The sequence below is a fragment of the Nicotiana attenuata genome, chromosome 11, assembly GCF_001879085.1.
Source record: "Nicotiana attenuata strain UT chromosome 11, NIATTr2, whole genome shotgun sequence".
Classification (NCBI taxonomy): Eukaryota; Viridiplantae; Streptophyta; class Magnoliopsida; order Solanales; family Solanaceae; genus Nicotiana; species Nicotiana attenuata.
This window is the reverse complement of record NC_031999.1, coordinates 53,181,604-53,204,504: the sequence shown is the minus strand read 5'-3', so window position 1 is coordinate 53,204,504 and position 22,901 is coordinate 53,181,604. Positions and strand designations below refer to the sequence as shown.

The following is a 22,901-nucleotide window of genomic DNA, read 5'->3' as shown; positions in this document are numbered from 1 at the left end:
TTTTGGAGAAGCAGAAAAAAGTAGCTTCTCTCCAAAAGCACTTTTTTGAGAAGCACTTTTGAGAAAAATATACTTAGAAGCAGTTTTTTAAAGCTTGGCCAAATAATAATTGCTGCTCAGAAGTGCTTTTCAAACTAATTAGCCAAACACAAACTGCTTCTCACCAAAAGTACTTTTGAGAAAAGCACTTTTGAAAAAAAGCACTTCTCAAAATAAACTGATTTTTGAAGCTTGGCCAAACCGACTATAAGTCTCTTCCTTGGAAAATTGGATAAAACTAAGCCATGCTAGATATTTAAGCCAAATGAAATAATTTAATCTTAGTAGTTAAAAATTAAAGTGAGAATATTTAACTTTAAAGCGTCTCTCACATACTCCATATATTAGAGTCTCATCTATTTTGACGCAATAGATGTAAAATCAATTATTTCTTTATTATAACGATTCTTTTTTGAAGTGCTTTATATTATTGTGATTATGCATGCATGTCTTGAGTCGAGGATTTATCAAAAACAGTCTATCTACCTACATAAGATATGAGTAAGATTGTGTACTCACCCTTCTCAAATCCCACCTATAAAATTATATTGAATTTATTATTATTATTATTATTGTTGTCGATTCCTTTTAAAAGAAAAGATAATTATGTGGTAATTGACTCATTTTGGATTGTAAAAATAGAAAATCAGATTACTTATCCAAGAAAATAAAAAGGAAAAAGGAGTAATAGTAGTCCTAGCTTTTTTCCCATCTCCCCTATCTATAAATACTCTCACTCCCTTCATTTCTCTTCATCACCCAATTTCCAAACAACAATTCCTCGTACCTTTTCCCTTCTTGCATAGAAAAAAAAAGGAAAAAAAAAAGAAAGAAAACTCTGCTCTCCAATCTTCAATAAAAAACGTAAGAATTCTTTTTCAAACATATCAATACTTGTTAATTCTTTTTTTTTTTTTTGTTAATGTCTAAGATAATTGAGGAGATTTTATATTAATTTGAGTAATATGAAATTGATACTGATAAAGTTCTTGAATTTTGCTGCAGAAAATATTGATGTTTTAATGGAGACTAAAGGTGGTAAGAAGAAATCTTCTTCTAATATTAGCAATAATAATAAAAATATAAATAATAGCCATATCCAATACGAAGCTCCTCTTGGTTATATTATTGAAGACGTTCGTCCCAACGGTGGCATTGAAAAATTCCGTTCTGCTGCTTATTCCAACGTAAGTTTATTTTCCATATTTATAGAATTTACGGTAAAAATTTACTCGCATCCGCTGTTTATACCAACTATTAATACACATAACATGTATTTTCACTTACACTTCTATCACTATACCTTATGTTACTCAGACCTTTTGAAAATGTATTTGGGTGCCGGGTGCGTGTCAGATCCTCCAAAAATAGTAGTATAATTTTGGAGGATCCAACAAAGGCGTACAACATTCTAGAAAGTCCGTACAACATATACTATACCATAGTTAGTTAATATTTGCATTAATATGTTTACATAACTCAAATGAATACATGATATGTGTTTTCGCATACACAACTAACACTAGACCATAATTAATTAAAATACCGTTTTCATCTTGATTTATTATTTAACGGTAAATTAGTATATTTGGTGTAAACACGCGATGCGAATAAATTCTTATTTAGAATCTGCACCATTTTCTGTTTTCTATTTTCTAATTTTATTTTTCACTTTTTTGTGTTTATGCAGTGCGTGAGGAAGCCATCCTGATAATCCCTTTATTCCAATTATTTTCACCAATAATCCGTAACTTTTTAAAATAATTCTCATTTTTAAAAGTTCTGGTTTTCATCTTTTACTACTACTAAAATGGCTAGTGCTACTACTGTTTCTGCTATTTGTTTCGAAGGCTATGAAAAGCGCCTAGAGATCACATTCACCGAGCCACCCATGTTCACTGACCCAAACGGGCTCGGTTGCCGAGCCCTGACTCGGTCACAACTCGACTCGATCCTCGAACCCGCTTGTTGCACCATAGTGGCACACCTCTCCAACACCGAGTTCGATTCGTATGTACTCTCCGAGTCGAGTTTATTTATTTACCCTTTAAAAATCATTCGTATGTACTCTCCGAGTCGAGTTTATTTATTTACCCTTTAAAAATCATTTTAAAAACTTGTGGGACCACAAAATTGCTTTTGTCAATTCCTCAGATTTTAAAACTCGCCGAGTCACTCTCACTCGGTGTTGACTCGGTCAAGTACTCTCGTGGAACTTTTATTTTTCAAAATTCCCAACCTGCCCCTCACCGTAATTTTTCTGAAGAAGTGGCATTTTTGAATATGTTTTTCAAAAACGGCCATGCTTATGTACTCGGCGATCTGAACTCGCCGAGTCGGAACTGGCATGTGTACGTGGCAAATGTGGGCCCACGTAAGTTGACCAATCGGATGGATGGGATTACTCTGGAAATGTGCATGACAGGCTTAAAAAGAGAGAAAACGGCCGTCTTTTTCAAAAAATTGGGAGAGGATTCTTATAAAATGACCAAAATGTCCGGGATAAGTGAAATAATTCCGAGTCATGAGATTTGTGATTTTGAGTTCGAGCCTTGTGGATATTCTATGAATGGGATCGATGGTACAACGTACTCTACGGTGCACGTGACACCAGAGGATGGGTTCAGTTATGCCAGCTATGAAGCCATGGGGTTAGACCTTGGGTTCGTCGGGCTCGAGCCGTTGATCAAGAGGGTGCTAATGTGTTTTGAGCCGGCTGAGTTTAGTGTGGCCATCACGTGCCATGGTGGGTCCCAAGGGGATATTTTTGCTGACGTGGATGGTTACTCGTGTGACAGTTGTGTCAAGCAAGATTTGCCAAGTGGTGGGTACATAGTCTACCGGTGTTTCACCGTGGCGGCCGATGCGGAGAAAGGACGCGCGGTCCGCTCTGCCGCCAACTCTGATTCCAAGGCGGCGGACCACTCCGATTCCAAGATGGTGGCGCATTGCCGGAAGGAATCGGCGGAGGCGGCAACTGCCTTTTGTTGTGTTGGTTCTTGCTTAGCATAGTGTTTACAACCCAATCAGATTTGTTAGTTATGTTTAGGGTTTAATGATTGGCATGTTGTAGCAGCAGTTTGTTAATATTTTCATTTTTAGTTTAATTAGTTCCTTGTGTTTTGGAGTAAATGGACTTGTAGTCCTACTCAATCCAGTCCAGTCCAGTCCAGTCTTCTCTTTGTAGTAGTTATTTGTCTGTGCCTTGATGTGAGGCTACTCAATTAGTGTTTGTTACTGCAAAGACTATGCTTGTTCCCATGAATTAAAATTTGTAACTTTTAAAACGCATGAAGGAGAGCCTTGGAGCAACAGTGAAGTGATATTGTCTTCGTGTGATCTATATATAGGTCACATGTTCGAACCGTGAAAGCAGTCACTAATGCTTGTATTAAGGTAAGTTGTCTACATCACACTCTTTGGGGTGCGGCCCTTCCCCATAAGACCCTACGTGAAAGCAAAATGCCTTGTGTATCGGTGTAATACCTTACATTAAATAAGTTTACTTCTTTCTAATGAAGGAATTTTTGGAGTGGAGGAGAACAAGTTAGGTAATTTAATCCCCCTTTTTTCCCATGGTAATTTGTTTGAGATTTTCCTTACTCAATACCTAGCCTATTATTAGTTATTGATTCTGGAATTAAGGGTAAAGATAACAAAAGATATTTAAGGTGTTTCTATATAGCATAATCATGGAATTCCTATTAGATTGAATAAAGAATCTACCAGTTTATACTAAGCACTTTACTGTACAAGTTAGCAGCGCTTGTAAACTGCTACGTAATGATATGAGTACTGTTTTCGTGTCAAACAAAAGAAATTCTTCTTTGTCCTATATATATAGTAGTATAATTAGATAATAAGAACAGATAAAAAAAAGATATAACTCCTAACCAATTAAGTAATACTAAATTAATTAACAGAGAATCAAAGGTCATATTTCATAGGAATGAAAACAGGAGAATTAATTAAATGTGACACGAATGGACCAATTATGTTGGCAATTCACGAAGTTGATGCAGGATTGATTTTGTAACAATACAGGTAGTTGAAGAAGTTGAACGAGTGCTCCAGGTAACGTGTTTGGTATTTTGACATGAGTAGTGTGAGTAGTAATCTTACCGCAATTTGTGTTTTCATAACCTGCATGGTTTATACATTATTTTGAAAATAAAATGTGTTACCGAATATTTGAAATTGCATATGGGACAAGTCCTTTACTTGATGGTACTGAATAGTTTACTTGAGATGTTTACTGTTATTAAAAATGCTCTCATTGTTACTAGACATGTTTTATTGTTATTTGAGATAGGATCACCATTACCGAAATTTGATTACATGATTTGATAAAAACTGAAGTGCCCCGTACTATTTTGAAAATTCTTTCACGTGAATATTTACTATTTACAAAGAAAAGTATAAATAAGAGGAGACCTTGAAGGATCCGGTAGCCAACGGTGTTCGTCAGACCAGGTGCACCTTGTATTTACAGATTGCCGATTACAGTTATAGCCCTCGCTAGTGGGAAGGTAGAACTAGCATACAGTTACAATTTTCTCTCGAGTAGGGACCTACTATTATATCTGACTCCTTCAACGAAGGGGTCCACATAGTGATATGGATTACATGATCTTTTCTTGGAAACTTCCCAAACATAAAGATTTTGCTATGACACAATGTTGATCGAGTTTATTACCGGTCTGTTAAATTGATTTCTGTTACAGGAAACACATGAATTGACTTATTATATTTACCGTTTTAGAAAGGGGATTTTTTTGATATACTAGCATGTTTTTTGACTTGTCACCAATTAAAAACGGTTGTGGTTAAGTGTTATTACTCACTGAACTAGCGACTCAGTTCCGCTATTTTTTTTAACAGAGACAACATGTAACACAAATGAGTATTTCGAGTGTTAGAGTGTACGAGTTGAAAATTCCAGGTGAGCCCCACATTTATTCGCGTGGGCGAAGATTTTTTATTTATTTGTTATAGCTCATTTATTTGAAACTCTTAGAGTCTCTCCATAGTCATTTTCATTAGTATCATGAGTATTCTGTTATTGATATAGACTTATGACTCGTATTAGATTTTCTTGTCGTATTTTTGAAAATGGTTTTAGTATTATTGTGTTGGAAATACTTCGTTGATGAGGATTATAATTCGTTTTGGTGGATATTGGTTGATTATGTTGTTGATGCTAAGCCAAGTTTATGTTGGATTGTCCTAAAATAGGAGAAACTCTATCCGATTTTCTGTAAAATACCAGTGAGACTTACTTGGGGGTACTTGCTCCTAAGCGCCGGTCATGATCCTAAATTGGATCTTGACAATCGGACCGGCCTTTAAAACGCAACCACTACCCAAAACACGCCTACTTTTAGAAATTGATAGCAAAACGATATCTATATTCAAAATAAGATACCTTCATCAACAAAGATGTTTAAAATTCTTGATCAAAAGGAGATAAATAATCCAGGCGATTCAAAGCGACTATTTGGAAAAAATAATATACAAGGTTTATAGTGAATGTTATATATAATACAGAATAAAATATCCAAGTAATACTAGTGAACTATAGTGAGAGAAGCTCCAACTTCTCTCTAGCTACCAAAAGAAACTCCTTCTACCCTCAAACTAACCCCATCTACTCCCCCCATGGAAACCGATGACACTGCCATAGAGATGGACATATCTACTATCCCACCTAAACCACCGGTCGTGGATAGTGTGAAGGCCGTGCAAAGGCTAACAGGACGAATAGCTGCCTTGGGTCGATTCATTTTGAGGTCATCAGATCGAAGTCACCGTTCTTTTCCTTGCTTAAAAAGAAGAATGATTTCGCGTGGACCCTGAAATGCCAGCAAGCCTCGAAGAATTGAAACAATACTTATCGAGCCCGCCTTTTCTTCACACCCCGAAGGTAGATGAAAAACTTTACCTATACTTGACAGTATCTGAGATAGCGGTAAGTGGAGTACTAGTTCGAGAAGAGCAAGGTACGCAATTTCCTGTTTATTATGTAAGCCGAACCCTAGGAGATGCTGAAACTAGATATTCTCGCTTAGAAAAATTAGCACTTGCATTGATAAGCGCATCTAGAAAGCTAAAACCATATTTTCAATGTCATCCCATATGTTTATTAACAACTTACCCCTTTCAAAATGTTTTGCATAAGCCCGAGCTATTGGGCCGGTTGGCCAAATGGGCCGTCGAACTTAGCAGGTACGATATCGAGTATCAACCCCGAACGGCCATCAAGATGCAAATCCTAGCTGACTTCGTGGCCGATTTTACGCCGACCCTCGTACCCGAAGTGGAGAAAGAACTCCTGCTAAGATCGGGTACATCATCGGGGGTATGGACCCTTTTCACGAACGGTGCCTCAAATGTGAAAGGGTCCAGGCTTGGCATTGTCTTAAAGCCACCTAAGGGTGACACCATTAGACAATCTATCAAAACTTCTAGGTTGACTAATAATGAGGCCGAGTATGAGGCCATAATTGCAGGTCTCGAGCTAGCTAAGAGCTTGGGAGCAGAAGTCATTGAAGCCAAGTGCGATTCACTGTTGGTGGTAAACCAAGTAAACAAGAGTTTTGAGGTTCGAGAGGACAGGATGCAACTGTACTTGGATAAACTACAGGTAACTCTGCACCGCTTCAAGGAGTGGACTATGGATCACGTGCCTCGAGAATAAAATAGTGAGGCCGATGCACTTGCTAACCTGGGATCCTCGGTTGAAGAAGATGATATCATCCCGGGGATTGTTGTCCAATTATCGAGGTATGTGGCTGAAGAGGGTCATGCCGAGATAAATTCTACAAGCCTGACTTGGGATTAGAGGAATAAGTACATCGATTATTTGAAAAAGGGAAAACTCCCATCCGACCACAAAGGATCGAGGGCCCTACGAACCAAGGCTGCTAGGTTCGCATTAAATGAAGATGGAACATTGTACAGGAGAACGTTCGATGGACCATTAGCGGTATGTTTAGGGCCGGGGGACACCGATTACGTTCTACGAGAAATCGACGAAGGTACTTGTGGGAATCACCCCAGCACCGAGTCTTTAATTCGCAAAGTTATCAGAGCAGGGTATTACTGGGACAGTATGGAGAAAGATACTAAGGAGTTTGTCAAAAAATGTGATAAGTGCTAATAAGGTTCCGATCCGTCGTACCTTCAAAAAAACCCAACGGGTACAAAAAACACATGCTAAGGCATAGATAAATTTTCACTAAGTCTTTTAGCCGAAAAGAGGAAAAAATTATAGCCTCTTTAGAGGCCGAATTGGCCCAACTTAAAGAGCCTAAGGGACGACCTAAAAGAGCCTAAGGGCCAATATAAAAGAGCCTAAGGGTCGATATAAAAGAGCCTAAGGGCCAAAACATATAGGGTTCGAGACATTGCTCTCACTCAAACGGACTTAAGAGTCCCACCATCCCGAGCTCGCGTCAAATCAACTTAAGCTTAGCTCGAGGATTAATAAAAACATTAAGAGGAATTGTACTATAAAGATCACCCATTGATCAATAAAAAACCTAAAGGTTTATTATATTCTGAGTTCAGGCCAATACTCGGACTGATCATTAATGTTATAACATCAAATGAAGACGAGACGGAATTATCGAAGATGAAGCAAAGAAATCCTTATATATTAATAAGAGGTGCTTACAAGAGATATTTTACAATACCCACGAGGGGTCCTTGCAAAAAAACACAAAAACAAAATAAAGAAACCTAAATCTACTTCGGGGCCACATCTTCGGCAGCTGTATCTTCGGGAGTCGCGTCTTCGGGAACCTTCTCCTCGGGGACTTCATCTTCGTCTCCTCCGCTCTCAGAGCCACTAGCTGAATCCTAGTCATCAGAAATCAAAGCGGCAGCCTCTTCTTCCAAAGTCTTTGCTTTTTCAATTTCGGCTGAGAGGTCGAAGCCGTGAGCATGCACCTCCTCGAGGGTTTCTCTCCGGAACTGTCGCCTGGCATGGTCGAGTGCACATGATTGCTTAACTTCGGCTGCAGCAGAGATCTCCTTTGCCCGGGTGTTAGCTACTTCAGCGTCATCTCGGTACGAAGATATAAATGCCTCTTCGTCAGATTTGGCCTTGGCAAGCTCAACAACAGATTTAGCTTCGAGCTCCTCGATTCTGCAGCTTCGAGCCAGGCGTTCCTCCTTTACACTCTGAAGCTGGCGTTCAATTGAAGCCAACTGCTCCCGAAGAGTATCATTTCCGAGGCGAGACGGTCCATGCCTTGTCTCCACCCTAGGGTCTCGGCCTCCTTCATCTTGAGCTCCTTCCGGTGCTGCTCCACCAGCTCGCCCTTTTGTTGAGCCTGCAAACTTGAAGTGTTAGCCGACCGATCGAACAAATGCATAACAAAACTTCAAAGGGTATATTACCTTTTCGACAAGCTCGGTCTCTTCTTGACGAGCGTTCGACAGTTCGGCTCGAAGATCGCTGATCTTCCCCTCCTTTATAACATAGAGGATCTTAAGGCCGCCCCTCTCTTCTGAGAGCTTCTTGAGCTCGGCTTCACATCGAGAGAGCTCAGCTCGAGACTTGGAAAACGCTTCTCGATGGAGCGTCAAAGCCTTCACAAAAAGGAAAAGTTAGACTCAAAATAACAAGGATAAAACATAGACGTGATACTAAGGGTAGAAACTTACTTGTTTGAAGAGCCGATGGGCCTCATCAAAAATAAAAGGAGCATCTGGGTCGGGACCATCTTTGATCCTTGCAAGGCACTCTCGAAAGATATCGTGCCCTTCGTGGCTCGTCCCCACATCAGGAGTTCACATGTTCCGAGCATCTCGGAATTGCCCCTCGAAGAACTCAGAACCAGGCGGCGATTCATCCACGTTAATTACCCCAAGTGATCCGCTCGGGGCATTCTCTTCTTTTTGAAGGGCCGCGAGACCGAGCCCCTTGGTCTCACCCTTCAAATGACCTCCAAGATGAGGTGTTCTTTTGCTGCTCGATGGCTCGGGGACTTTGCTCGAACTCCCCTCGGAGATTTCTTCAGTCCTAGAATGAACCGCATCAACCACCATTAGTTCGGCAGACTTCGAAGCGTCAGTGCTTCCTCTTTCTCGAACCTACAAATAGGCAGTCGTCATCTTCCCCCTCTTCCTCCTCGTCCCGAAGGCGTTGGGCGGTTCCTGGAGATAGGGCCACAATATCGGCCTTAGGCTTTCGAGCCTTGCTTTTCTTTGGCTTCGGGGAATTTGTAGGCTACCCCCTATTTCTTTTCTTTTCTTTGGAAGGCTTTGGGATCTCTTCTTCACCGGGCGGGGGCGGCGACATAGCAACGGCGTCTCCGAGGCCTGCATAAAGACAAAGTAAGTACTTCTCTAAGAAACACAAATAAGCAAACAAGAGAACTCACCATGATTTTTAGCCTCCCATCGACCTTTGGCCAGGTTACGCCAGCTCCGCTTCACGTACGAAGAAGTAGAGGCCAGTTTCCGGACCCAACCTTCGAGGTCTGGGACCGCACCAGGGAACCAAGCAACAGCTACACCATCGGAAATGGGTTAGACTGAGAAATATATGAGGTCGAGAAAGAGAAGGGAAAGCAGGGTATAAAGTCACTATCGATAAGCATGTACTTACGTTTCATATTCCATTCCTCGGGGAATGGAATCCTCTCAGCAGGAATCAGGTCGGAGGTCCTGACTCGGACAAAACGGCTCATCCATCCTCGATCTTTATCTTCATCGATGCTAGAGAAGAGTGATTTCGAGGATCGGCGTTGCAGCTTTATCAGGCCACCTCAATAAAGGCGAGGGCTGTACAGCCTGATCAGATGGTCGAGGGTAAAAGGCATCCCCTCGATCTGGCTCGAGAAGTATCTGATCAGATTGACGATTCACCAGAATGAAGGGTAGATCTGGCCAAGCGTTACTCGGTATTGTTGGCAAAAATCAAGAATAACTGGATCAATGGGACCCAGAGCTGGATCGGCAGGGCCCAGCCTGAATGGGTAGGTATACACGCTTAAGTACCCTACTTTATGAGTAGTGATGTCCTCTTCAGGGGAAGGATCACTACATCTTTGTTCTCCCAATTGCAATTTTTTTTCACCTGCTCGAGCTCATCTTTGGTTATCAAATAGATGTATCGGGACATGGGCTCACATCAGCCTGGTGTCGATGCAGGTTTTTCGATTTTGAAATTGGATGTTGTTTCACATGGGGGAGGGGGGGAGGGGAATACGCTCCTCGATACGAGGTGGCGCCACTATTTTACTTCTGGCCGGCCGCGATGATTCTTTGAATCGATAGACCGCCTCTCAGCACGAGGCAAAAGCACCTTATTGACCAGCTCAAAGAGAAGTTGATACTCAGGCAGTAGTGCCTTCTTATGCACCTATTCCCCCTGCTGGACAACTTGTTCTTTCTTGATAGCTCTCCTAAATTTAGCACCATCGGCACCCTTGACTGAGGACACTCCTTCACATGGTATTTGGAGAACCTTCCCCAATGCTAAAGCGTCAAGCAGAATGTCTACTCCATATACTAGCACACATATGTGATCCCCATCAACAGTGAAAAGAGATGTGTAGAAGTTTTGTACCACATCTTCGTACACCTTAGGCACATCCTCTTGAAAAAAATGCTCCCCTTGCTGAAATTCCACCATCTCCAGGACTTGCCTCATACCTGCTATCTCTGAGATGGCTGGGTCAAACATACGACCCCACAAGACTTTCTGAGTTCTNGGCGCAAATCCCGGAATAGAATTGTACGATTCCATATTAGGCGGTTAGACAGCTATCCCAATAAGATTCCTTACTGTAAATGGAAATGTACCTTGTTTAGGGTTCCCCTATTATATAAAGGGGACCCCAATCATTTGTAAACATGATCTAATCATTGGCAAAGAATATAATACCTTATTTTTCTGGCTCATTGTTCATTAGACTTGTCTTTTCTCTTTACTGTTCTTACTTTATTGTTCTTGGTTCATCTCGAGGTCACTAAGCTCGAGGCCGATACTATTTGGTAACACTGGTTTTATTCATTAATTTCTTTCATCTATACTTTATACTTCTTGATTATTAATCGGTATTGAACTAAATCACATATCTTTAAAACCACAAATCAAATTTAATTGTTACTCGTATTTTCGAGGTAAACAATATATATATATATATATATATTTTTTTTCTTTTTTCTTTTTTTACCTACTGATACAGTATATTTTTCCGCAAAAGGATGTTATTTGATACCTCTTCCTATAAGGTGGCTCCGCCACTGGTTATCGGATGGGAATGCACCAAAAAGAAAAAGGAAAACTATTAGCAAAAGGATGGTAGAAAATTGGGTAAATTGTTACGCACTTATCATTTATATTAAATCAAATAATTTAGTTTTAAAAATCAAAATTTTAAGCGCTATAAAATTAAGTAAATACTTATCACACTTGGTGTTTATATTTGATTATATAATTAAACTAAGCAAAAACTAAAGAGAAAATATATAATATTTAACCATAGTTAAGTGATACGTGTGTGTATGAATGTCGCATCTCTTGTATTCTTTTATGTATGTGAACATTGCCAACAATAACAACCCAGTAAAATTTCATTAGTGGGGGTCTGAAAGTATGTGAACATTAAGTAAGATAAAATTGGATAAAATTACACCATGTTAGATATTTAAACCAAACGGAAAAATTTAATTTTAGTAGTTAAAAATTAAAGTTATACATAACTCTTAAGCATCTCTCACATACTCCATAGATTAGAGTCTCATATATTTTCACACAATAGATGTAAAATCAATTTTTTTTTTGAGTCGAGAATTTATCGGAAACAACTTCTACACCTGCACAAGATATGAGTAAGGTTGCGTACTTACAACCCTCCTCTTCTGATCCTACTTGTAAGATTACACTGAAATTATTATTGTTGTTGTTGTTGATTCTTTTTAAAATAATAGATAATTATGTGGTAATTGACTCATTTTAGATTGTAATAAAAAGTAGATTGCTTATCCAAGAAAATAAAAAGGAAAAAGGAGTAATTGTAGTCCTAGCTTTTTCCCCATCTCCCCTATATATAAACTAGATGATTGGTGCCCGTGCTATGCACGGGCCCGAGGGACTTAGAATTTTTATTTGCTTTAAGTGGATATAATTCGTGGTAAACATTCTGAACATGTTGCGATTTACAATAACAATTGTATAACATATATACAAAGGTAGGATGGTCTATTGATTCCAAGCAATTCAACCATCTAAAGTTGTCATTGCTCGTCCAATGGAAGTGTGTGAGAATGAAATATTACATAATACAATAATTTGGAAATAGATATGTAAATTCCAAATTAGTAAGATACCTTAGAAGGCTCAAATAATCAAATACTCTCAGATTTCTAGTTCATCTGTGCAAAGCCCTTGCCTTATCTGACGCAGACCATTTTAGACAAAGGTTCTCACAGCCCATATAGACCTTACGCTATCAGAAATTAATACTTACGTAATATTATTAATAATCAAGGTAAACCGTCCAAAGGATTTAGTTATTTTTAAATATTCCTAATATTCCTTAGAGAAGATACCCAAAGAAAGCAACAGAAATCCAAATATAAATGAAGTAGTAATTTGCTATGAAACCAGACCAAGAGACAATCAGCTGTTGAGGTCCAACAAATCAAGCATGTAGTATTTGTTGTATAGTGATTGTATACTTTCATCATCCTTTTAAAGTCATCATGTAATATTTAATTGGCTTTTATAGGAAAGGCAAGTGGATAATATATGAATAGCATCACAAATCAAGTTTTTACCTCCAACCTCATTCAGGATTCTATTCCTTCGAAATATATAAATACTTTATACCTTTATACTGCGATTATTTGCATCATCACAAAAATCTGCAACTTTAATAGAACTATTTGTCAACAGGACCTCATGGCAAATAACTTACTACCAACTTAATCTTTGGTCGTCACCATCAGTGAGAGTAATCTTTTCTATCTGGATTATTTTTGCACCTTAGCCTTCCATGATAGTAGATACTTTACTTGATCTAACTTACTCTTTACTTAATGTAGGTATAATGTTTATGTGCTAGCTTCTATTTCCTAACTCCTCATTGGAAATCCACTTGACCCATATAGGAAAACCTCGATTTTCAACATAATGAACCATCGTCATGCTATTAATATCAGATAGCATGACGATGGTTCATTATGTTGAAAATCATCCATAACTTGCACTAATCATGCGACTAATCAAAAAGAAAAAAAACTCTTGTTATGTGTCGAAACAACAACTGTTACTATGAGGGTTCACTCCTTCACAAATATATGTAAGTGTGAACTTTAGCTAACAAATGGAACAACTACAAAGTATGCATTGTATTATCGGATGACATTAACAATATTGTTACCCTACATAACTTATATGCTTTCTTACGTACGTGGACAAACTAAAACAATTCTTATCTAATGTTTGTCTACAACATAAATGTAGAGTCTATGCATCTTCTATATCTTATGCCAAATTTTAATTTCTAGTAAGCCGCGATACTATAAGAAAATAAAAGTACCAACTAAGTTTATTAGTGACCATTAAAAAATCACTAACCCTAGAAATTAGGTTGTGAGGACCCCAAAATCGGTGTTTCAAATTTAATAGAGTTAATTTTGTGCTTTGGAATTTGCTCTGCAATAATAGGTGCAACAACATTTTCTGCATCCCTCAATAAATTCGGTTCTTTTTTCAATATTGTGAACGACTAAGAAAAATCCCAAAGTAAGAACACTTACCAGTGGCCTATATTTCTAGCTTCAATCGACTATTAGTATTATATAAAGCTTCTTCTGAAGGCATCAATCAACAAAGTAGAAGGATCAGACCCATGAGTGGTTATCTGCAACAAATCTGGTATTCATGTGAGGTTTAGAAACACAGCAAATCAGTCGATGCTTTAATTGAATATTTGTTTGTTTCTGTGTATGGTGAAGTTTACATTTTACAGCTTGTTCTATATCCTTGATATCTTTGATGTTTTATCTAGGTTGGTATCTATATGAAATACTCACTTCCGTTCTATCGGGATGAACTAGCGATATGAGAGTCAGCCCGTCTTCGATGACTGGTGATTCGGCCCTCGGAAGAGCCTGAAGTAGAGAAACCTACAAATAAATAAAAGAATACCTGTCAAAAGCTTCACCTCGATAAACCTTTGGAATAAAGATTGTCGAGCTTGCTTTGTTACAGAAAGATGATCAGTCCGAGAGTGCTGGAGAGAAGAGAAAGCGGTAAAAACCTCTCTTATTCGGTCACCGAGAAGTCATCCTTTTTATTGCCATTAGCTGAATTATTCATTTTGACGCTTTGTTATAATCTTCTTGTGTTGCACAGCATAACTATAACTTTAGTTTTTGAAAACAACAATTCATAAAATTAGTTGTGTCTATCCTTGTATTTGTAATAATAATTTATCCTGAATTCAGTTACATGTTAATCAAAAGAGGCATACTAATGTTACATTTAGAAGGATCTTATCATTTAATCTATCATCATAGATATTAATCATCTTTTGTGTCATTTGAAGTATAGAGCATTATATAATGATTTCCACAATAGAATTTGCTAATGTCTTCTTTTTGGCAGTGTCTTTGCACTACAATTGTATAGCATTTCACCCTCAATACGCACTCCAAAGAACCCACTTACCCTACAACATACTATTTTATCCGACCAAAATCAGAAACATGCACCTACCTATCTATTCCTAAGCAATAAAATGAGAGGCGACAATTGACCTGCATGAAAAAATCCAGTAAGAAAATAACCAATGGAATATGAAAACTAAATGGAATAAAACTAACCAGAACTCAGAAGTGTTGGGTGTGCGAACAAAGTGCCACATTGGTAGCTGAAAAGATTGAGAGTCTACATATAAGGTGTAGGGATCTCTTAATGGTGTGAGGCCTTTTAGGGAAAACTGTGCGGGCTTGGCCCAAAGCAGACAATATCACACCATGTTAAGAGTGTCATTGGGCCGTTTAAGCCCAACAACTGGTATCAGAGCCCAGGTTCAGCGGGACGAGTATGGAGATGGCGGAGTGATGGTGCGGAGCGGCACGCACACAAGAAGAAGCTAGTTGCGGGCTTCGGTTGCCATAATACTCTAACAATGAGGGTGACACACAGTAATCTCTAAAATTGACCCGTTGGATCGTTGGTAGTGGGCCACGTGGAACTTAGTTCGAGGGGGAGATTGTTGGGTGTGCGAACAAAGTCCCACATTGGTAGCTGAAAAGATTGTGAGTCTACATATAAGGTGNACCTTTATGGTATTTGATTTTCCTACGTGGTGTTAAGTGGAAGATTCACCAAGTCGGCCGCAATAAGCTGTATTTTTTTGGTTTCTTTCTCAACCCTTTCTCTTTTTTCGTTCTTTCTTTTGCTTCCTTGAATGAATGCGAGATGCTTTATGTACCGGTTTACTCTTTTTACTTCAATCTTTATCTCCCTCGCTCTCTTTGTGCACGTATATAATGTGATGTTATAGGCAGGGGAAGAGATGTTATACTGATGAGATTTGAACCCTCGACCTAATATAGAAGGTTGATGCTCACCGATTAGCGGACCTCAAATCCCTTTCGTCTTGACTTTTGACTAAGGGCGACCGAGGATTCTTGGTCAAGAGGAGATTGGTACTAGTAGAGTCGCATTCAATACCGTCTTTTTGCCTTTCAGTAGTAATCATATCGGTCATAAGGTGGTCTGCCACTCGGTTGGAGAGAAAAGCTTTTGTTGTGGAAAAATTACTTTCCTGAACTTTTTTAATTGTATTATACTGATGAGATTTTAACCCTCTACCTAATATAAAGGTTGATGCTTACCGATTTAGCTGACCCCCAAATCCGTTTTTTTTTTCAACATTGATAAGGGCAACTGAGGATTCTTGCTCTAATGAGATTGGTGTTGGGTGTGCGAACAAAGTCCCACATTGGTAGCTGAAAAGATTGGGAGTCTACATATAAGGTGTAGGGATCTCTTAATAGTGTGAGGCCTTTTGGGAAAAACCGTGCGGGCTTGGCCCAAAGCGGACAATATCACACCATATTAAGAGTGTACTTGGGCTAGTTTAGCCCAACAACTGGTATCAGAGCCCAGGTTCAGCGGGACGAGTATGGAGATGGCGGAGTGATGGTGCGGAGCGGCACGCACACAAGAAGAAGCTAGTTGCGGGCTTCGGTTGCCATAATACTCTAACAATGAGGGTGGCACACAGTAATCTCGAAAATTGACCCGTGGATCGTGGTAGTGGGCCACGTGGAACTTAGTTCGAGGGGGAGATTGTTGGGTGTGCGAACAAAGTCCCACATTGGTAGCTGAAAAGATTGTGAGTCTACATATAAGGTGTAGGGATCTCTTAATGGTGTGAGGCCTTTTTGGGAAAACCGTTCAGGCTTGGCCCAAAGCAAACAATATCACACCATGTTAAGAGTGTCATTGGGCCGTTTAAGCCCAACAACAGAAGAGGCCACTTACAAATTGGAATCAAAATAAAATTCTTTTGAAACTAACCCAGAAGCTAAAGCCAAAAACATGAAAAAGAAAGAAATAACATATTATATAGTTAAATACTCTCACTCCCTTCACTTCTTCCTCATCAATTTCCAAACAACAAATTCCTCTTCTTTGCTTTGTTTTGCTATTTTACGTACATCGTCCTTTTTCCCTTCTTAACATAGCAAAAAAAAAAAAAAAAAAAAACAAAAAAAAAAGAGAAAAAAGAAGAAAGAAAACTCTGCTCTAGCTCCAATCTTCAATCAAAAGCGTAAGAATTCTTTTTCAAACATATCAAAGCTTGTTAATTCCTTTCTTTTTTAATGCCTAAGATAATTGAGGAGATTTTATATTAATTTGATATTGATAAAGTTCTTGAATATTGTTGCAGAAAAGATTGATGTTGTAATGGAAACCAAAGGTGGTAAGAATTCTTCTTCCAATAGTAGCAATAATAAAAATAATATAATAGTAGCTGTGACATTTGCATCTATACCCATTTTTTGTGCCACGTTTTAACTTGTGTTCGCTTTGCAAAAAAAATTACAAGCATACCCGTTTTTTCGCATAACTTCAGCATACGGGGCTGAAGTAGCAAAGCCAATCACGCAAAACTTCAGCATGCTAGTAGCCGGGCCTGAAGTTCAACTCTAGAGCTGAAGTTTTTGTGTTTGTAACTGGGGAACTTCAGCTCTAGAGCTGAAGTTTTTGTTTTATAACTGGGGAACTTCAGCTCTAGAGCTGAAGTTTTTGTTTTATAACTGATAGAGCTGAAGTTTTTAAAACCCTTATGTACTGCTGAAGTTTCTATTTTAAAACTTCAGCTCGAGGAACGCACTATGGTTCTGCTTGACTATAGCATCTCGACGATGGAGACGCACTAATTTGTTTCGTATCTGACAATCCATTTATTTTGTATTCCAAAACATAAAGATGAATGCTTGGTAGCATCACATCATTCAGTCATTAAACCATTATATATATGTAAAACAAAAAAGGATCTTCTTCCTGTTGGGAGTTATGCAGAGGCCAGCGTTATTCATTACTTTTGTGAAATATCTCAGAAATTAAAAGTTACAGCTTCTGTTATCAAAGCAAGAAAGTGACGGACAAATGTTTATATAAAATGCTCAAGTAATGAAAACCACCGAGGTTCAATTCGTGAAAACCAGTGATATGGAGATCACTGGGAGAAGGAGGAGGAGAAAGAGGGCTGAAGTTGTTTAAAAAGTAGGTACAAGTTAAAAATTTTAAGAAAAATAGGTATAGGTTAAATGGGGGCGACCAAATAGGGCGCCCCGTGCAATTTTTACATAGTAGCCATATCCAATACGAAGCTCCTCTTCTTATGAAGACGTTCGTCCCAACGGTGGCATTGAAAAATTCCGTTCTGCTGCTTATTCAACCGTAAGTTTATTTTCCATAATTATAGAATCTACGGTAAAAATTTACTTGCATCCGCAATTTATACCAACTATTAATACACGTAACATGTATTTTCACTTACACTTCTATTACTATACCTTATATTATTCGGACCCTCCGAAAATGGCGTGTCGCTATTTTTAGAGGATCCAACACGGACATACGATATTCTGGAAAGTCCGTGCAACATATACTATACCATAGTTAGTTAATATTTTTACTTTGATTTTTTACCTAACTATGGCGCATTAATATGTTTACATAACTCAAATGAATACTTGACATGTGTTTTTGCATACACAACTAACACTAGACCATAATTAATTAAAATAATATTCTCATTTTGATTTATTAGTTAACTGTACTAAATTAGTATATTTGGTGTAAATGCGGATGCGATAAATTCTTATCTATAATCTACATCATTTTCTATTTTCTAATTTTTTTGTTTTTGTTTTTTTGTGTTAATGCTGTGCGTGAGGAAGCCATCATGATAATCCCTTTATTTCAATTATTTTCACCAATAATCCGTAACTTTTTAAAATAATTATCATTTTTAAAATTTCTGGTTTTCATCTTTTACTACTAAAATGGCTAGTGCTACTACTGTTTCTGCTATTGGTTTTGAAGGCTATGAAAAGCGTCTAGAAATCACATTTAATGAGCCACCCATGTTCACTGACCCAAACGGGTTCGGTCTCCGAGCCCTGACCCGTTCACAACTCGACTTGATCCTCGAACACGCTTGTTGCACCATCGTGTCACACCTCTCCAACACCGAGTTCGATTCCTCTGTACTATCTGAGTCGAGTTTATTTATTTACCCTTTAAAAATTATTTTAAAAACTTGTGGGACCACAAAATTGCTTTTGTCAATTCCTCGGATTTTAAAACTCGCCGAGGAACTTTCCCTCGGCGTTGACTCAGTCAAGTACTCTTGTGGGACCTTCCTTTTTCAAAATTCCCAACCTGCCCCTCACCGTAGTTTCTCTAAAGAAGTGGCGTCTTTTAATCCGTTTTTCAAAAACGGCCATGCTTATGTACTCGGCGATCTGAACTCGCCGAGTCGGAACTGGCATGTGTACGTGGCAAATGTAGGCCCACGTAAGTTGACCACTCGGACGGATGGGATTACTCTGGAGATGTGCATGACGGGCTTAAAAAGAGAAAAAAGCGACTGTCTTTTTCAAAAGATCCGGAGAGGATTCTTTTGAAATGACCAAAACGTCCGGGATAAGTGAAATAATTCCGAATCATGAGATTTGTGATTTTGAGTTTGAGCCTTGTGGATATTCTATGAATGAGATTGATGGTGCGGCGTACTCTACGGTGCACGTGACACCAGAGGATGGGTTCAGCTACGCCATCTATGAAGCTATGGGTTTAGACCTATCGCGCCCCCTTTTTTCCTCCTCGCGGAGAAAGGTCCGGGTTTTGACATTTTCATGGAGGAATCGACTCTTTTCCTTTTTTGAATTGGGTGTTTGAAGATTCGCCACCTAACGGATTATGGTGCGTTAGGGCACCTTGAGCAATTAACTCATGGACTAGTTTGCATTACTAGAGACTTGGATAAGTGCTTGAAATAACCTTGAGGGGAAGGTGTTAGGCACCCCTCGCGGTCCACAACGGTGGGTCCCGGCCGAACTTATACTTATGAATTAGTCCTTTTAACAGATAAACAGTTTAAGCACGTACTTGCAAGTAAGGCATGTTTTGACATTCTAAGCACATGTATGATTCAAGTAATGAAACAAAAGAAAAGGTTTTGAACATGTTGCACATATATAAAGAAAAGTAAACTCATTTAAACAACGGGAGTTGGAAGGAGGGGTCCTTGGTTGGTTAGCCTACAGGATCATACCCACACAATGCCCGGTAATCACTCCTCAATGAGGGGCTACACGTGATATTAGCGCGTAGTCATCATATCCTTACTACCCAATTCCCTCCTTTTGGTCATAGCCTAAAGCGTTCTAGCAACCTTGAGAATGTCCTATGCATGCACTACCTGTCCCTTCCTTGTGGCCTTGGAGGTATTTAGGACCTCTATTTTTGGACAGTTCTAGAACACCCTAAGGTTTTAAAAGAATAAAAGTCTAGGGGCGTCAATCAAGAACAGTTAGGACTGCATTTAAAGGGAACTGATTACAGGCCCACAGTCACCTGCACAAATATAGCAAGTAAATGCACGTCTTCAAACATCAGTCAGGTATTTTAAGAGAAAAATCCTAGAACATGATATCTAGGTGAGCAGGGGTTATACAGTATTGAACTAGGACAAAGGTGTCGAAATCCTATTTAGCTTGCCTACTGATTTAGACCTGTTAAATCTGAACAGTTTTAAATAACAAAGCATAGTTTCAGGGTCGCAGAATTTAAATCGCCTTATAGGCTTGCCTAAACGCAGAACATTGATGTCCTAAGAGCATGATATCTACATTGATGCAGTAAAACAGTGAGCAGTTTTTAAACGGACACTTGAGATCCTATAGACATGCTTTCTAGCGGTAGTAAATTAAGGCATCGTTTGAAAACTCATTTAAGGAAGCAGACAGTTGACTAAACCAATTCAGGATGAACTAACATGAATTAAACTAATTTATTTCAACTAAACTGATTTTAAGTCCTATAGGCATGATTTCTATTAGAACTGATTTTACGTCCTATAGGCATGGCATCTAATTATTGAGAGCTGACTTAGATCTTTATAGGCATGATTTCTAAGGAAACGAGTTTGAATACATGATGTAACAAAACATGAACTTCAATTACTTTACACCCTATAGCCATGATATCTAGTTATAAGGCTATTTAGATCCTATAGGCATGGTGTCTAATATTGTAAATCAAACATAGCAAACACATTCGAATTAATATAATCCTATAGGCATGGTATCTACCCAATTTACCCAACATGTATATAACTACCACCCCTTTTCACTAGTCACCCCAATGTTGTTTACAAATAATAATTACAGACCAGCTGAATAAGTTATATAAACAAATAAAGAAAAAGAAGAAGTTAACTATAGGGAGCCTGAAGCAGGCCTAAATGACTTTCAAGCCTCCAATAGCCTCAAATGCCAAAGTTCCATAGACAGTGCCATGTCTAGGGGTGTCAGAGTTCACTAAGGACCTCAAGGATCCCGGCCAGTGCTCACGCCTAGACCTTTTTCTCAAACAATAACTGATTTAGGTGCAGTGTGGAAAGGCCAGCTCTGACATGCCAGAGTTCGGAGGGATCTCAAGGATCTCAAGGCAGTACACATGCCAGAGGGGCAGAACCTAATATTCCAGGAGTAATATGAGAGTGTATGACATAGTTTGGTTTTGAAAATAGTACAGAGATGCCTTCAGAAGTAGAAAAAACTTTCAGAAACAGGGAATAACTTAGTGGTAAAAGACAGTTCGAGAAGAGTATCAAGCAGCAAACAATCAATTGGTCATAGGAGACATTCAGAACACTTAACAAACAGAACTTCACATTGGGATAAATGGATTGTGGCACATAAGAATCACCTTAGAGTACATGGATGGGGATAGGAGAAACATATAGTCACAAACTGCATGCAACACTTAGGATCTTAGAGACTCAGTAGATAGTCTGGACATAGATAACAGTTGGCCTATGTTGAACATGATTAAACATATAGTTTGGACATGCTGAGTGAAGAAGTAAACATGAAGGAGTGTAGAGTGTAAAACATGCATTGAACATGACAAAGTTTTAGACATGCTGAGCAAAGAAATAAACAGAAATACAAGTCGAAATCACAATTGATGAACTAGTACAGGGATAAAACACATAGGGTTTGGTTCTCAAAACTTAATTCGAGACATACCAGTTAAGGAGAGCAGACACAAAGTATAGAGCAATGTAGTGCAATAACTAGCCTTGGCTTACAGCCGGCTAGTTCAATGGAAGTAGCGAGTGACAGAAAAGAGCAGAAAGCTTTAAGTATAAGAGAGAGTTTTTGAACTAGTGTTCGTTGTCCTTGAACATAAAATAAGAAGGGGGTTTATATAGTAATCAAAAGCTTCATCGAATAAGGTAAGAGATCAATTAAGTAGCAAATCAGGGAAGTCACATATAAATCAGCAAGTTCTTCCCTTAATCAAGGGATAATTAAATAATGGTAAAATCATGCTAAGTATTTAAGGTAAAGAATCAAGTAAAGTTTTGGTACAGAACAGGTAATTAGGGGTAAATGAACAACAGTTTAATTAAGAAAACAAATCAGTAATAATCAGCGGAATACAAACAAGGCAAGGAAAAATTAATTAAGGCAAGCAATCCAGTCAAATCGAATAGAGAGGTAAGAATCAAGAGTTAAATGGAAGGTGTTCAAATTAAACCAGGAAATAAGGGATTCAGAGTAATCAAGGGTTCAGAAAGTCATAAAATAGGCAGCATGCTTAGCATATAAAATAAGGTAGAACATGAATAGTCAGGATTTCACATAGCTTTAACAAAACACATAGTTAAACGATATTGATTCAATGAGAAAGATCAAGCATATAGAATCAGTGAAAGCGTTGAACTAAGCAATTCAGTAAAAGCATATTAGGATAAGAAAATTACGAGAAATCAAAAGAACCCAAAGCAAGAGCACAATCAAATGTACCAATATCCAGAAACCAAACGAAGAACCCCAAAAATTAGGGTTTTCAGTACAAACGAGCTAAGATTGTAGCAGGCTCATAAAAATCAGTCAAAATATATGAGAAGCAGAAGATTAAACACAGAAAATCATTAAACAATTTTTAAAAAGAAATTCCGGAAACCCTAGTTTTAGGAAAAGATAAAAATCACTTGAAAATCATACGAGTCTTGTAAAGAATCTTAAGGCTGTTGTAAAACTCACATGAAACAAACCCAAATCATCTTAGATCTGTA

The 22,901-nt window shown here is 38.4% G+C and overlaps 1 protein-coding gene and 1 pseudogene across 1 annotated transcript; both read left to right on the top strand.

Annotated features, from left to right (window-relative positions):
- Nucleotides 800-3,555, top strand: LOC109234538 (S-adenosylmethionine decarboxylase proenzyme-like). The gene is made up of 4 exons (XM_019400559.1): nucleotides 800-903; nucleotides 1,045-1,226; nucleotides 1,730-2,045; nucleotides 2,096-3,555. The coding sequence occupies exons 3-4, from the start codon at nucleotides 1,850-1,852 to the stop codon at nucleotides 3,049-3,051; spliced, it is 1,152 nt and encodes a 383-aa protein (XP_019256104.1). The 5' UTR covers nucleotides 800-903; nucleotides 1,045-1,226; nucleotides 1,730-1,849; the 3' UTR covers nucleotides 3,052-3,555.
- The window catches only part of LOC109234899, a 40,677-nt pseudogene continuing 36,367 nt past the window's right edge, over nucleotides 18,592-22,901 (top strand).

What these genes read in the sequence shown, in the direction of transcription:
- LOC109234538 (XM_019400559.1), top strand. Translation starts at nt 1,850, where the DNA reads ATGGCTAGTGCTACTACTGTTTCTGCTATTTGTTTCGAAGGCTATGAA. An exon ending in CCTCTCCAACACCGAGTTCG is followed by an intron (nt 2,046 to 2,095) that starts ATTCGTATGTAC and finishes CCTTTAAAAATC; the next exon opens with ATTCGTATGTACTCTCCGAG.